Raw genomic sequence first — 13,698 nt, forward strand, 5'->3', positions numbered from 1 at the left:
AATCAATGAATTCCCAAAGATGGAGCTGAATGAGCAGCATAAAATGTTACAATCGACTGTAAACTTGTATCATCATTCTCTGAGTGAGAGCAGAAGATGGAAAGAGGAAGATAAATGCTCCGAGAAGAAAAGCGGGCAATTTGAAAAAAATTTCGAAAATTTTTTTTTAATTATTTTTCTCTCTCTTTCGATTTGACGATTAATTTAATTTGAATTAATTGTTTAAATTAAAGTGAAAATTGATATTGTGTGTTAATAGAAAGTTTAAATTTGTTAAACAATTACAGTTGATTGTTAATTCTAATACAGATTTGATTATAATGGTTACATTTTAATTGGCGAAAGGGATGAGATAAAAATCCAATTGATTGTTAATTATTGTGAGGAAATTAATTAAATGTGAAAATCAAGACAAGAAAAACAATTAATTGATCAACTGAATTAAACATGGAATTTTTTTTTGATCTCAGTTACAGAAATGACCTTTTCCAACCTCTAAGTTTAAACTGATCTTCGGGTCAGGTCATTTTTGAGGTAATAACGGTCAACAAGAGTAAATTGATTGAGATGATTAACAAAACAAGAATCCAATTAATTAACCAACAGATTAACATTTAATTTTCTCTTAATTTTCCAATCATTTCAAGCAATCAAATCTCTCAATCAAATCTTCATTTTTTTCAAAAGGATTTTTTTTTCTTGTTAATTATTTGGTACAAATAACGATTTTATCAACAATTAACAATTGTCTTCTTTTAACCAGCAATTAAAGAGTTATTTATAAGTGTATTTATACATATGAAAAGGTAATTAGTTAATTGTTGTAATCTATGTTTAAGTTTATACATATAATGTAGTTGATTGAATAAGTTTTCAAGTTGATTATGATTTTGATCACTGTACAGGGTTAGGGTTAATTGTTGATTCCAATAGATTTTGTTGGGTTTAAATTGTTGTTCAAATTAAAGTTTAAGTTATAAACAATCAGTTAATTGTGTATTTATTAATTGATGATAGTTGATCATCAAACTGTTGAGCCAATGAGCCAGTTTGTATATCAAACTAATCAAATTTTTGTTTCATTTGGCACTCAAGTCACCGATGATTAAAAAAGTTACCACTGAGCTGATTAGGTGAACAATCAATTGATTGTGATCAATTAATTATTCACATCATTTTGTAAATTAAAGTAATAACTTTCCAATCGATTAATGATAATTGATTATTAATTGTATTATATAAGTGATTAACATGATTAACAAGAGGAAAGGGAAAACAGAAAAACTTTTAACAAATTGAAATTATTTCAATTGTAACTGAATTAACTTTAAATTGTCAATTAATTGTCTGTCTTTCTGTGTATATATTATGTGTTTACATCTGTACAATATTTAAACAATTTGGGGCACCATTAATTTTAATTGTTATAATCAAATTAACTTTTCGTTGGTTTCAAATTTTTGAAAATTTCAATTCCAATAAGAAACAAATCAACAAGTTAAATTGAATTAATCAACTGATTTAAATAATTGTGTATGATTAAAACATGCATTTTTCAAGTGATGATAATCAATTAATCATAATGATAATAATAATAATGATAATAATGCATATGATTAAGCTGAAAGTTGATTAAGAAATGATTTAAAATTAACGATTCGAAATATGAATTCTGCTAATTGTGTTAATCAATTGATTAACTTATTAAAGTAGCAATTGAGCCATGAAAGGGTAAATTAAATGTTCCTCTGAGAAAGAGATGAACAGTTGATAAGGTTAATTAATTGGATTTGATGATTTACTGTTTGCAATTTAAGATTGACCACTTGATTGGTCAAGAATAATCTTCTTTGCCCATTCCAAAAGCAGGAATAAAATCAGTATGAGCATGAATCGGATGTGGAAAACCATATCCGGGCATCGGCATCCCTGGTATACCATTTCCGGGAGTTTGCATGATAACTTGACTTCCCATATCGTCCATTCCCGTTCGTCGAACTGGCCTGGTGCTTCCATAGCAGCAGATAACGTGTTTCAATTCGCGCATCAGTTCAACAAAAATATGATCCTAAAGAAGAAGAAATGAAAAAAAAGTTATTCGAAAGAATAAACTTTGTTCTAATGATATCGAACTTTAGAAATTGGTGGACTTACTCGTTCCCCTCGAGGTATTTGTTTCATTTTCCAAACAAACTCGAAAACACATATGACCACCGCACAAACCGAACCCGCTGCAAGTACAACGAAAACCCCGCCAACATTTGCCAGTCCAAGTTCACTTGCCGCTCCTGCGGCCTTTTGAGCGCCATCTTTGGGTCCACACTTTTTCTGGCTCCACCATTTCTCCTTGATCGCTTGAAGAATACCCTTCTCTTGAAGGGCCAAAATGGTGTCCGAAATGATACCTCGATAAGGTGAATCAGGTGGAGTGGCAATACCATAGCCCTTAGAATCCAATAAACCACCAACCTGATAAAGGTCACATTCTCGTTCAACAATATATTCAATGGAAGTTGACTCCATAAGATAAGCATAATCGCCCTTTTTAACCCGTTCGGTGCCCTTATCGTTACTCTCAACGAACACACTGGGTCGTGTTGACTCCATAAAAGACCACATTCGAGCGTATGTTGAGAAATTTGAATTCTAAAGCAATTAAAACGAAAAACAAACCACAATTAACCCTCGAATAGTACTCATATATATTAATATACGTACTTTGAAAAACGCTTGTGTCGATCCAAACATAAGGCATCCGTAGTGGATTTTTGTTTGTTTAGCCAAATCTTCAACGCTCTCAATTGGATTGACCATCCTTTCAACTGTCAAAAAGGCAGCTAAATTAGCGGTATACGAAGAGACCAGGATAAGGATGAAAAACCACCAAGAAGCGGCAAGGACTCTTGTTGATAGTGCCCGAGGCATAATATCACAGCCTTGTTGCATCAGGCAACCAATTGTAAACCAAAGGGTATTTTTCATTGTAAAATTGTTTTCCAGATCTTCCGGTGTTTTTATACAGGGATGAGGATTAATCCACTCGTAGGGTGAGAAACGTGCAATTACAAAGAGAAACAGAGTAACACCAAGGAAAGCGGTTAAAAGGTAAATCCAAACTTCTATGGCCAAAGGTGACATGAAACTGAACAATCGGGGTGGTTCTTTCTTGGGTTTACGGAAAAGAATTCCAATTCCAAGGTTCATAAAGGGCATCGTAAAGTCAACAGCAGATTCACGTTCATAAGTTATCGTTAAATCAGCAACAGCGATATCAGCTTTCTATTTATGGTTCATGGGGATGAGAAGATGAGAAGATGAGAGAACAAAGATTAGAAATTGAATATGTTCGGTGTGGGAAGATCTCGACTATTTTTAGTTCTATTAGATGATATACTTACACCGTCGATCAATTCTCGAATCATTCCATTCCATTCTCCTTTCTCATTTCGACGACCATAAGCTCGATCTTCAACCAAACGAATAACGTATTTAAATTGTAATCGTTTGGCGATTTCGTTCATTAAATCGATACAATAACCTTCGAATCGATCATTTCCAGTTAATCCTTTCTTCTCGTAGTCTTCAACGAACATTGTATAAGGTCGGCCCTGTATGATGAGAATAAATTGATTGACAATTAGTAGACTAATTAGTCGTTGTGATGAAATGTCTACTCACTGGAAATGTAGTAACTACTAAAGTCTTATTTTTCAAAGTGGCCTTAAAAATTTCCTCCATTGTTTTACTGTAATTACCGATGAACTGGACTCGTTTCTCTGCAGTCCATTCACCGACCTGAATAAATTAGATTGTAACAATTAGATGATGATGATTAACAAGTTTGTTGGTCATCTTTTTGATTTCCTACCTCTTTTAGTCCTTCGTTGGTCAATTCGATCAATTTGAGTCGGACATCGGTTCGTAATCCATTTCGATCAAACTTAATATCTCCAGTTAGACCTCGAACTGTTATCTAAGGTTTTGATTGATAAGTTTGTTAGAAATTGGAACAATTCAAGTTAATTAACTAACCATTCTCATATAATTTGTTAAAGTGATTCCATATTGCCAGGGATCTTCACTTTCACATGATAATGGATTCATGGTGATTGTTTTACTCCGATCTAAATCATGAAGAGCTTTGGCCAACAATTTAACTGAGTCGTACATTAGAGCAACTTCAGTCTGAACAATTAACAAGAAAATTAATCAATAGGATTTGTTAATACCTTCAGTAACTTTCAACTGAATCAAATACTTACCGTAAAGTTTTGTAAAAGTGATGCCTGAATATTTGATGGGGAAAGAAATCAAATGAACAATTAGTTAAATTTCTTCGGATTTTTGTTAGTTTTGTTGATCAGATTCAATTGTTACCTTTGAACTGAATGGATCTTCTTCAATCCAACTTGACCTGGTCACTGGAACTGATGATTGCCATTCTCGAATGATTTCCTTAAAGTCATTCGATGATCTTTCAATAAGACAAAATGATGAAATGTTTGTCCCAGCATATTGGAAATCTTCAAGGTCAACAGTTTGAAGGTCAAGGGTTGTGAATATATAATCATGATACTCGGATAACATGTCAACTTGTTGAGCATGACGAAGTACATTGTGGATGTTTTCCCTTGGAACGTCAACAATTAAGTTCTTAATGTTCAATTTGTTGACCTCTTTGAAAATAGTTCGATATTCATCAGTCTCGAATTGGCGAACAACCATTTTCTTTTCCCGAAGAACTTCATCTTTCAGAATCTCTTCCAATCTTAATAAGGCTTTTAGTAAACAGAAACAACAAAAGAAACAGAAAAAAAAAGTTCAATCAACATTTCATTGATTCTATGACGAAGAGAAAAACTTTTCGATTTTTGTTTTTTCTTTGAAAGTTCGAACCAAAAAAAAATGTTACCTTCGTTTTCTTGATACAAAATAGCGAAATTTTTCCAATTCTTCATGCGAATCAGATCTCTTATCGCTTCTCCGAACACCTTCGGGTGTGGATAAAGATTGAGCGAATGATTTGCCGCTATTGACCTGAAATCTAATCGAGTCTCCATATGAGGAATGTGAAGAACATCACAAGTTGACTGAATATGAGTCGAGGTCTCGATTGATTGTGGACCAAAAATCGCCGCTATTCCTTGTTCAAATAGACCACAAGCTATAATAAATTTAGAAAAGAAAATGGTAAATTTTGTTTCGAACTTGAAAATTGAACATTCGAACATTTTCTTCTCAATATTACCTTTTTTCGATACTGAGAAACTATCACTTTTCTCCACCTTTTCCACTTGAGCGAGTAATCGAGATCTTGGAATCATTTTACCGTCGCTATTGATTCGTTCAACTGCACTTCGAAAGGCCATTTCCATTGGATCATCTCCGGTTTCGAATAGACCACCTTAATTACCGGAAAGAAGAAGAAGAAAAATCAAATTAATCCAATCATTAAATTCTCAGGTCAAAGGTCAAAACTTCATTTCCATTTAACGTCCAATCAAACAATCACTTTAATTCACCTATTAATCAGATACTCAGATAATACGATAAGTACTTTAATTAAGAGCTTAAAGTTAATTGTTTGTAACGATTGAGATGATTAGCTGATCAGTGATTATCTCAGATGATTCAAGTAATAGTTGAGATTAATTGGTTTGATTTTCGCAACAATTAACTTACCTATTCTCAGGATTTCAGGTAATGCAAGTACAAAATTTACGTTAATTGTAATTAGTAGAAAATTTAAAATCTTAATTAACCAGGTAGACTTCATGATGGTTCTAATGAACAATTAACGATTATTGAATAAACAACAAGTTGATTATAATGTTATAATATTTGAACAGTTTAATATCAATCAAAGTCTCAACTAGATTGATAATGAATCAATAAATTGCTGATGAAAATCAATAACAATTAACAGGTTAGCCAATAATTCATATTGTCACAACGACAAATAAATTAAAACCCTTGGTGATTAACTTAATTGTAAATTAGTTTCCTGTTGATTCTGATGATACTTGAACAGTTTCACAATCAATTAATCATTATATTAATCACAATAATCTGGGTAAACAATTAATTGTTGAAAGGGTTCCAAGTGACCGTCCAAGTGAAAGTGATCATAAAAATTAAGAGGTTGATTCAATTCCATGATTTTTTGTTCAAACAATTAACCATTTGATTAGAGTCTTAATCACAATCATCAGGCCACTAACGATTAAATCAACATGCAACTCATATAATCACAATTAAAGAAATCAAAAAAAGTGAAACAACAAAATCAACGAGGAAAATATTGAACTGGGAACAATAATATCGATCCAATTAACGAAGGGAGTTTTTAATCACTGGGAACAAACGAGAAATCAATTAACTTGATCAACGAATAGGAATTAAATGATTCCAATATTAATTAGAAATCAAATGTAATCACAACTTAACAAGATGAAAAATCGAACAACAAAATTAAATCAAATTAAATTCGAAAGAAAATGTTAATCATATTATTATTATTATCGAGAAAAAGAGAAAAATTTATTCTTCAGCTTCTCTGATTCTCTGAGTTCGGCGTTTGCTCTTCTTGGAATTATTTTCTCTCTCTCTCATCATCTTCTTCCTTTCATCAACTTCTTTCTCCATCCTCATCCGTTACCATGGAGATCACATCCCATTGGAATGCTTGGATGAAGGTGGAGAAAGAGAAACCAAAATGATAGAGAAAAACAATATTATTGATCCATTGATGATCTTTCCCCTTTTACGATTTGTAAACAAATTCCATTGACAAATATAATCAATTGTGTAACAATTAGACTTTTCCAATTACAATTAACTTGACCACGAGAGTTAATTAATGTGTTCATTTTCATTTCTCTTTCTCTCTCATTGAGAATCGTTTTCAGAAATGTGATCATAGTGAAAATTATAATTCTCATGCTTACATATATTAGAAAACAATACATGATTAGTTAGTTAATTTATTGATTTAATTGTAGTTGAAACAAGATGCATAGAGTATGAAAATTGTTTTTCATTCTTAGTCAATTGTTAGTTAATTTGTTGAGTGATTTTTTGGTTAATCAAACAAACATTGAAGTGGTTAATATAATAATAGGAATGATTGTTGTTTGATTAGTTTTGTTACCTGTAAACTTTTCATTTGTAAATAAAGATCATTAATTAAATAACAGTAATTAAATTAATATCTTTGAAATATGGTAGCTGAATTTGATTTGGCTCGAAATGGATTAATTTTGCTTTTTTTTTAAAGCAAAAATCTTCACAATTTATATTTAATTTGTAGATTTACGATTTCTTTCAATTTCTTTCTGGAGGATCATTGTGATGATTTTATTGTTCGTAGGCATCAGCGATAATTAGATAATTAAGGACATCAACATGAGTAATTATTCCGGCAACTTTAACTTCGGAAGGTGAAATTTGGTCAACAATTACAACAAACGATTGTGATTTAAGGAGAGTCGTTAGAGAGCCAAGTGTCTCGTTACGATCAATGGAGGGAAAAACTTTGGTCATTATAATTTCAACGGGATCATCAACGGTCGCTGCACCACCGACCAAACTTTTCATGGTCGCTGAAACAGTTACCATACCTTTAAGGAATCCGGAAGAATCAACAACCGGCATTTGGTCAATTCCTTGACTTCTCATGGTTGAAATGGCTTCACTTATTTTATTGGTCATTTGAATTGTTATCAGACCCGCACCAACGGATAAACTGTCAATGGTCAAATCCCAGAACCAGGGTTTCTGTTGCTCTTGAGCTTTGAGTAGACTTTCAGTGAGAAAACCTCTCTCAGCCATCCAATTGTCGTCAAGTAATTTGGTCATATAGTTACGAACACTGTCCGGTAAGATGACCACACAGGTTTCATCTTCTTTTAAATCTTTGGCGACCTTCATAGCGGCAGCCATGGCACTTCCAGATGATCCACCACAGAGAAGACCTTCTTTTGCAATTAACTCTCGAGCCATGATAAGTGATTCTTTGTCTCCCGATTTAACCCAAAGGTCAACAACAGATCGATCTAAAACTGTTGGAATAAAATCATAACCAATACCTTCAACTTCGTAAAAAGTTGTACTCGTCTCGTTAAGGGTCTCAGGTTGAGCCAAAATAGATCCATAAGGATCAACACCGACGACCTTACATTGAGGCACAGTTTCCTTTAATTTACGGCCAATACCCGCGATGGTACCTCCAGTTCCAGCACCGAGAACAACCATGTCAACCTTATTGTTACATTGTTCCAAGATCTCGGTGGCAGTACCATCATAATGAGCCAATGGATTAGACGGATTAACATATTGATCAAGAATAATTGATTTTGGTATTTGTCGGCACAATTTCTGAGCAACCGAAACATGAGAATCCGGTGAATCGAAACTGGCTGATGTTGGTGTCCTAATAACTTCAGCTCCCAACGCTCGAAGTACATTGGCCTTTTCGGTGGACATTTTCTCGGGCATTACAATGATACATCGATAACCCTTAACAGCGGCAGCCAAAGCTAATCCAATACCAGTGTTTCCTTTTGATATCAAATGAAAAAAAGATTGAATTTAATACAAGTTAAGAGAAATGGAATGGAAAAGGAAAAGGAAAGTAATTAATTCTGGTTTCATCATTCAAACTAAATTGTAATAGAAAACAAATTTCAAGGATAAGTTGATTGCATAATCTTTATGCTGGATGTTTTTTATGTGTCATCTTTTAATTGTTGATGATGGAGAAAAGTTTTTGATTGTTTAATCATCAACTCAAATGATATCTATGACTGATTGTCTGGATTTGTCTGCTTTCCATTGTTATTGTAGGTAAATTTTGTTCAGTGTTAACTTGATTGTAAATAGTAATTGCTGATAAATGCTACGAAAGATTAATATCTAAATGATGATGATGATGAGAAATATAATCTAACGGTAGTAATCAAGTTTGACATTGGATCTTCATCTTATTGTCTTTGAATTGTGAATAATTAGGAAAGGAAAGAGAAAAATAAAAGAAATTAACATTATTATTACCTGAGGTAGGTTCGATTAATGTCCAACCAGGTTCGATTTTACCCTTTTCTTCAGCATCTTCAATCATTCGTAAGGCAATACGATCTTTAACACTTCCACCAGGATTGAAGAACTCACATTTAGCCAGAACTTGGCATTTTACACCATATTGACTGGGAATTTTATTCAATCGTATCAAAGGTGTATTACCAATATGATTAAGAACAGTTGGACAAACAGGAGCTCTTAATTGGCGGTTATGTAAATGAGGATCGATTGTTTCATCAGATTTACCCTTTGGTGACCATGTACATTTAGATGGATGATCAGGCGCTGGGAAGATTGGACACTCAGTGGTTGACATTTTGTAGGAAGAGAAAACGATTAAATTTAGAAAAATAAAAGATTAAAGTTGAGTATAAATGAGAGAGAGAGAGAAAGGATTAGTTAATTCTGATTGAAGAGCTCAAAGAGATCAGGAAAAAAAAGTGAATACAAGAGCAATAAGAAAAAAACACCAAACGAAAAAAAAGGAAAAACTGATTTTAAAGTAGATGTGATAACAAAATAGATAATAGAAAATGATAACCAAGTTGATAATCAATCTCAATTATACAATCAAATTAATCATCAGAGAGACACAGTTGATTGTGATTCGATTATCAAAGTGATTACAATCAAAGACTAAATCAGCAACATGGGGAGTTTCAATTCCACTTATGAGTTTGTGCACAAGTTCCCAAGCGCCACTTTCGACTTTAATCACACAATTATAACTAATTGATTATCTTAAATTATCTCAGAAGATTAGAAGAAAAAAAAATTAATTCCATTCAATCAAATTCTTATCAAACGGATAAAACAATTAAAAGTGTTTCTCTTTCATAATGGTTAATCTTTTTTCTGTTTACGAAAAATTCTTCAGGGGTGGTTACCTTATTTACGAAGGGAAAAAAGAGTTGAGTCATTTTCTTTTTCTCGTCTTAATGATCAAACGTAATTCCTTTGGAATCTAATTAATTACTTGGTGACCCTGTGAATTTATTTACCACCAGTTACTTAATCATCCAGTTTTCGAATACATCGTCATGAAGGATGAAGTAATTTCCATGGGAACTGTTGATTATTGGAAAATCACTTTCATCTCTCTTCAAGGTAATGTTTTTAATCTTGATGATTTTTATTTACATTTGATAATCTTTTTGATATTATCTTTTTTTTTTCTTGTTTAACACGTTTTTCATTTCATTTCTTTGATTCAGGGAAAGAATTTTAATTAACAATCAGCTGATGACAAGAGAAAGAAAACGAAAAAGTGAAAAGAAAAAATAAAAATTCTATTTATGGAAAATCAAGTGATCGTTTTCAAAGTGATGCCTTTTCATTTCCATTCACAAGTTGGGCCTGAGAAATTTACCTATGGAAAATTGATTGTCCTTACAATTAACACTTTGATTTCATAAATTGCTGATTAATTAGGCGATGTTAGCGATTTGAGGGATTTAAGTTTTGCGCAAAGTTCATCAACTGAATCAACCTAAGAATCAGTTACTTAGCAACTGAATCTGGTTGATTTCCAATGTAAAGTTTATATTTAAACACCAGTTGTGAGTAATTTAGAGTAACCAAAATATTGTCTCTTTTTGTTGTTGATAATTTTTGTTCCCTCAGGGCTTTTGACGTTGATAATTGTGGTTTTATCTGTTTACTTTGTGAAATTTTTTCCGATCATTGGAGAAAAGAGTGAACAAAAAAGCGATGCCATCAACTGATGATTATTTACTTCTTTTACCTAATCGATTTAGAGAGAGACAATTTCTTCACAAAGTTGCTGCTACTCTTTTCGTTTGTGTCATTTTTTTCTCAGTCTCTTTCTTTGTCTCTTCATATTTTCAATCAAAATACACAAAACCCTCAATTTTATCTTGTAAAAAACCCGATTATGATTACGATTTATTGGCCGTTCGTTGGACACCAACTTTCTGCTCTTATCAAAAATGTATCAACTCAACTGAAGATTGGGATATTCACGGTCTTTGGCCTAGTTGGAAAAATAAATCACAAGGGCCACAATTTTGCTGCCGATCTTGGGGATTCAGTCAAACTGAAATAACATCACTAATCTCAGAATTAAATGTGAGAAATGTTTAAATTATCAAGAATTTGTAATCTAAACCTTAACGCCTAATCTTTAACATGAATTTTTTTTATTACTATTTGTCTATTAGGAGCAATGGCCTAATCAAAAACAGAATCAATCTCTTGATAGTTTATGGAAACACGAATGGACTAAACATGGTACATGTTCAAATGTCGCTCGTTCTGGTGGTATGATCGCTTATTTCAACACAACATTGTCTTTGTTTGCTAAATATCCACTCGAAAAATGGCTTAACAATAGCGGGATCATACCAACACCAATAGAAGATAAATTTGCTTATGATATTGATAAAATTCACCAAACCATTGAAAATAATCTTGGTGATAAAACGATTACAATCCAATGTAAACAATCAAAATCAATTCCATTATTGGATACAATCTACTTGTGTTTCCATCCATCAACCATGGATTTGGTCAATTGTCCGCCCGATCGCTGTAAAGGAGCAAAAAAGGTCATTCTACCGAAAAGTCGATAATAATAAGATAAATTTTGTATTGTTTTCGCATTTAATAAGGGGATTGATTGTTAACTTTTAATTCACTGTTTTAATCAATTATTCGCAACAGAATTATTTTCAACTAATCCAATTCACCTAATCCATCACCAAACAGAACAATGATCGTTTATATCATTTGTGATTTACTCAAATCAACTAATCACATTGTATTAAATTGATTAATCTGAATTTTGGACTTTCTTGATAATCTCTTGTTATTGATAACAATGATTGATTCACAATCAATAGTTAATTTTATCAGTTCCCAAACGATTATCAACTCAAAAAATCTCAAGTCTGGAAAAGATTCAAGAGTTCATAATTTTCTTAATTGATTTGAATTCTTATAATCAATGAAATCAAAACATTTTATTATCGATTACACTTTTTTGTTTATTGAGAAAAATAATTACAGAAGTGACTTCAATTGTGTTTTTTGACGCTTCGGTGGTTTAAAAATGGAATAATTGTTTAGATAACTTAATGAACATAACTTATGCATTAGTCAAGAGATTACTGTAAGTGTAAAATTATTAATTTTACACAATTTAATGAATGAATGTCCTCATTATTGTCCTTGACATGGTCATCATCGGAAAATCTTGGTGCACTCGCCGATGATATTTTACAGGATGGGGATCGAGATTGTTCATAGGAAGTCCATAGGAAAATCCATCTAAAATACTAAAAACGCCATTTTTGAATAGACTTAAGATTCATGATAAATTCGGAATGGGAACCAATGCTCGAATATTTCGGAAGGTTCAAAATAAATGTGAAATACAATGACCTTGACTAACCAAATGTGTATCTTTTTATAAAAGAACCAATTATTAGTTTATAAGTTATTAGGTTAGATCTTAAGTTAGCTATGAAAGTTTTGTTATATAGCATCAACATATCTAAGAGCCATTTGCCTGTAAAAGTTTATGGTATTACACCAGGTCAAATGATTGGTTGGATGCGTTGGATTAAGCTGTAAATAGTACGAACAATCAGCACATTTGGGTGGAGAGATACATAAATCATTAGTCTTATATCGTTGACAATAAATACCATTACATACTTAGCACAACGGCATCTCATCACATTCATGAATCTGCTCGTTGAAAAAATTTACACAGCAATCAGGACATTGTTCCAGTTGTAAGAAGCAAGATTATCTCGAACATTTTGAAAGGTAAATAGAACTTCACTCAGTTCACTTCCATCACTTCGAGAGTAATCCAATTTATCTGGAAGTTCTCATCCGATTTGCAACATGAGCAGCATCATGATTTAACTCTTGATTTTGATGGAAAAGTGCGAAACTTGGTTGTTGATTATTCATTATCTCGCATCTGTAGTTATCTTCTTGCATCAACGTGAGCTTCTTATACAGGGCAATTCAGCTAACTTGAAGGTTTTCTTTTCACGATTACTCCAAAACTACTTGACCGATAGGGTCCATATTTCGTCTATGAAAGTTTGACCGATACTCATTTGTCATATTCCAAGGTCAAGGTCATTCAAGGTCATTTTCTTTAAACTGTTCCTGAGGTTTTTTAAGGTTATTAGAAGATTTTTTTGATATTTGCAAGTTCAATTTGCGCAATTGGAAATCGATTGAACATTCAGTTCGAGAGATAAACCTTTTTAAGTCTATAAAGAATATCAGAATTGTTTAGAAGAGCTCCGTTAGCACAAACCAGTCACTACCACGAGCAGGTGGAGATGCTTTTTAGTGGCCATTGGACATTTTTTGCTCCGTCTTGTTGGAAAATGAAATAGTCTTTCCAGTCACTTCTGACCATGGCCAACTCACGTAAAAGAAAACAAAAACTTGGGACCGAATATTACTTTTCATAATTAAATAATGATAAGCAACCTTTTTAAGATTTGTTTTGATATCAATATTTACATCTTCGTAAAAGCAAACATAATTATCCAGCATTACCAATAATTAACGTACAATCAATTGTTAATTTTGCACTTTCCAATTGATAATCAACTCATTGAATTTTAAGTC

The 13,698-nt window shown here is 32.4% G+C and overlaps 3 protein-coding genes across 5 annotated transcripts; 1 reads left to right on the forward strand and 2 right to left on the reverse strand.

Annotated features, from left to right (window-relative positions):
- Window positions 1–218: 218 nt before the first annotated feature.
- LOC128398240 (glutamate receptor ionotropic, kainate 2-like) lies at window positions 219–6,820 on the reverse strand. Its single transcript, XM_053359069.1, has 12 exons — window positions 5,683–6,820; window positions 5,249–5,404; window positions 4,913–5,164; window positions 4,378–4,778; window positions 4,263–4,286; window positions 4,033–4,185; window positions 3,869–3,973; window positions 3,679–3,795; window positions 3,399–3,608; window positions 2,719–3,279; window positions 2,155–2,646; window positions 219–2,068 (listed from the first exon to the last, which is right to left on the reverse strand). The coding sequence occupies exons 1-12, from the start codon at window positions 5,774–5,776 to the stop codon at window positions 1,835–1,837; spliced, it is 2,799 nt and encodes a 932-aa protein (XP_053215044.1). The 5' UTR covers window positions 5,777–6,820; the 3' UTR covers window positions 219–1,834.
- A 147-nt stretch (window positions 6,821–6,967) lies between these two features.
- LOC128398246 (cystathionine beta-synthase-like protein) lies at window positions 6,968–9,824 on the reverse strand. Its single transcript, XM_053359077.1, has 2 exons — window positions 9,052–9,824; window positions 6,968–8,558 (listed from the first exon to the last, which is right to left on the reverse strand). The coding sequence occupies exons 1-2, from the start codon at window positions 9,392–9,394 to the stop codon at window positions 7,357–7,359; spliced, it is 1,545 nt and encodes a 514-aa protein (XP_053215052.1). The 5' UTR covers window positions 9,395–9,824; the 3' UTR covers window positions 6,968–7,356.
- Window positions 9,825–10,035: 211 nt separating this feature from the next.
- On the forward strand, window positions 10,036–11,879 carry LOC128398251 (ribonuclease Oy-like). Of its 3 annotated transcripts, none has more exons than XM_053359084.1 (4): window positions 10,036–10,185; window positions 10,293–10,637; window positions 10,702–11,166; window positions 11,259–11,879. In XM_053359084.1, exons 3-4 carry the CDS (start codon window positions 10,789–10,791, stop codon window positions 11,667–11,669), a joined length of 789 nt encoding a protein of 262 aa, XP_053215059.1. In that variant the 5' UTR covers window positions 10,036–10,185; window positions 10,293–10,637; window positions 10,702–10,788; the 3' UTR covers window positions 11,670–11,879. The 3 variants fall into 3 exon arrangements, with proteins under 3 accessions (XP_053215059.1, XP_053215060.1, XP_053215058.1); XM_053359085.1 differs by having other exon boundaries at window positions 10,293–10,611; XM_053359083.1 differs by having other exon boundaries at window positions 10,037–10,185; window positions 10,293–11,166.
- The last annotated feature ends 1,819 nt before the right edge of the window (window positions 11,880–13,698 follow it).

The sequence above is a fragment of the Panonychus citri genome, unplaced genomic scaffold (assembly GCF_014898815.1).
Source record: "Panonychus citri isolate SS breed McGregor unplaced genomic scaffold, ASM1489881v1 Contig00049, whole genome shotgun sequence".
NCBI lineage: Eukaryota > Metazoa > Arthropoda > Arachnida > Trombidiformes > Tetranychidae > Panonychus > Panonychus citri.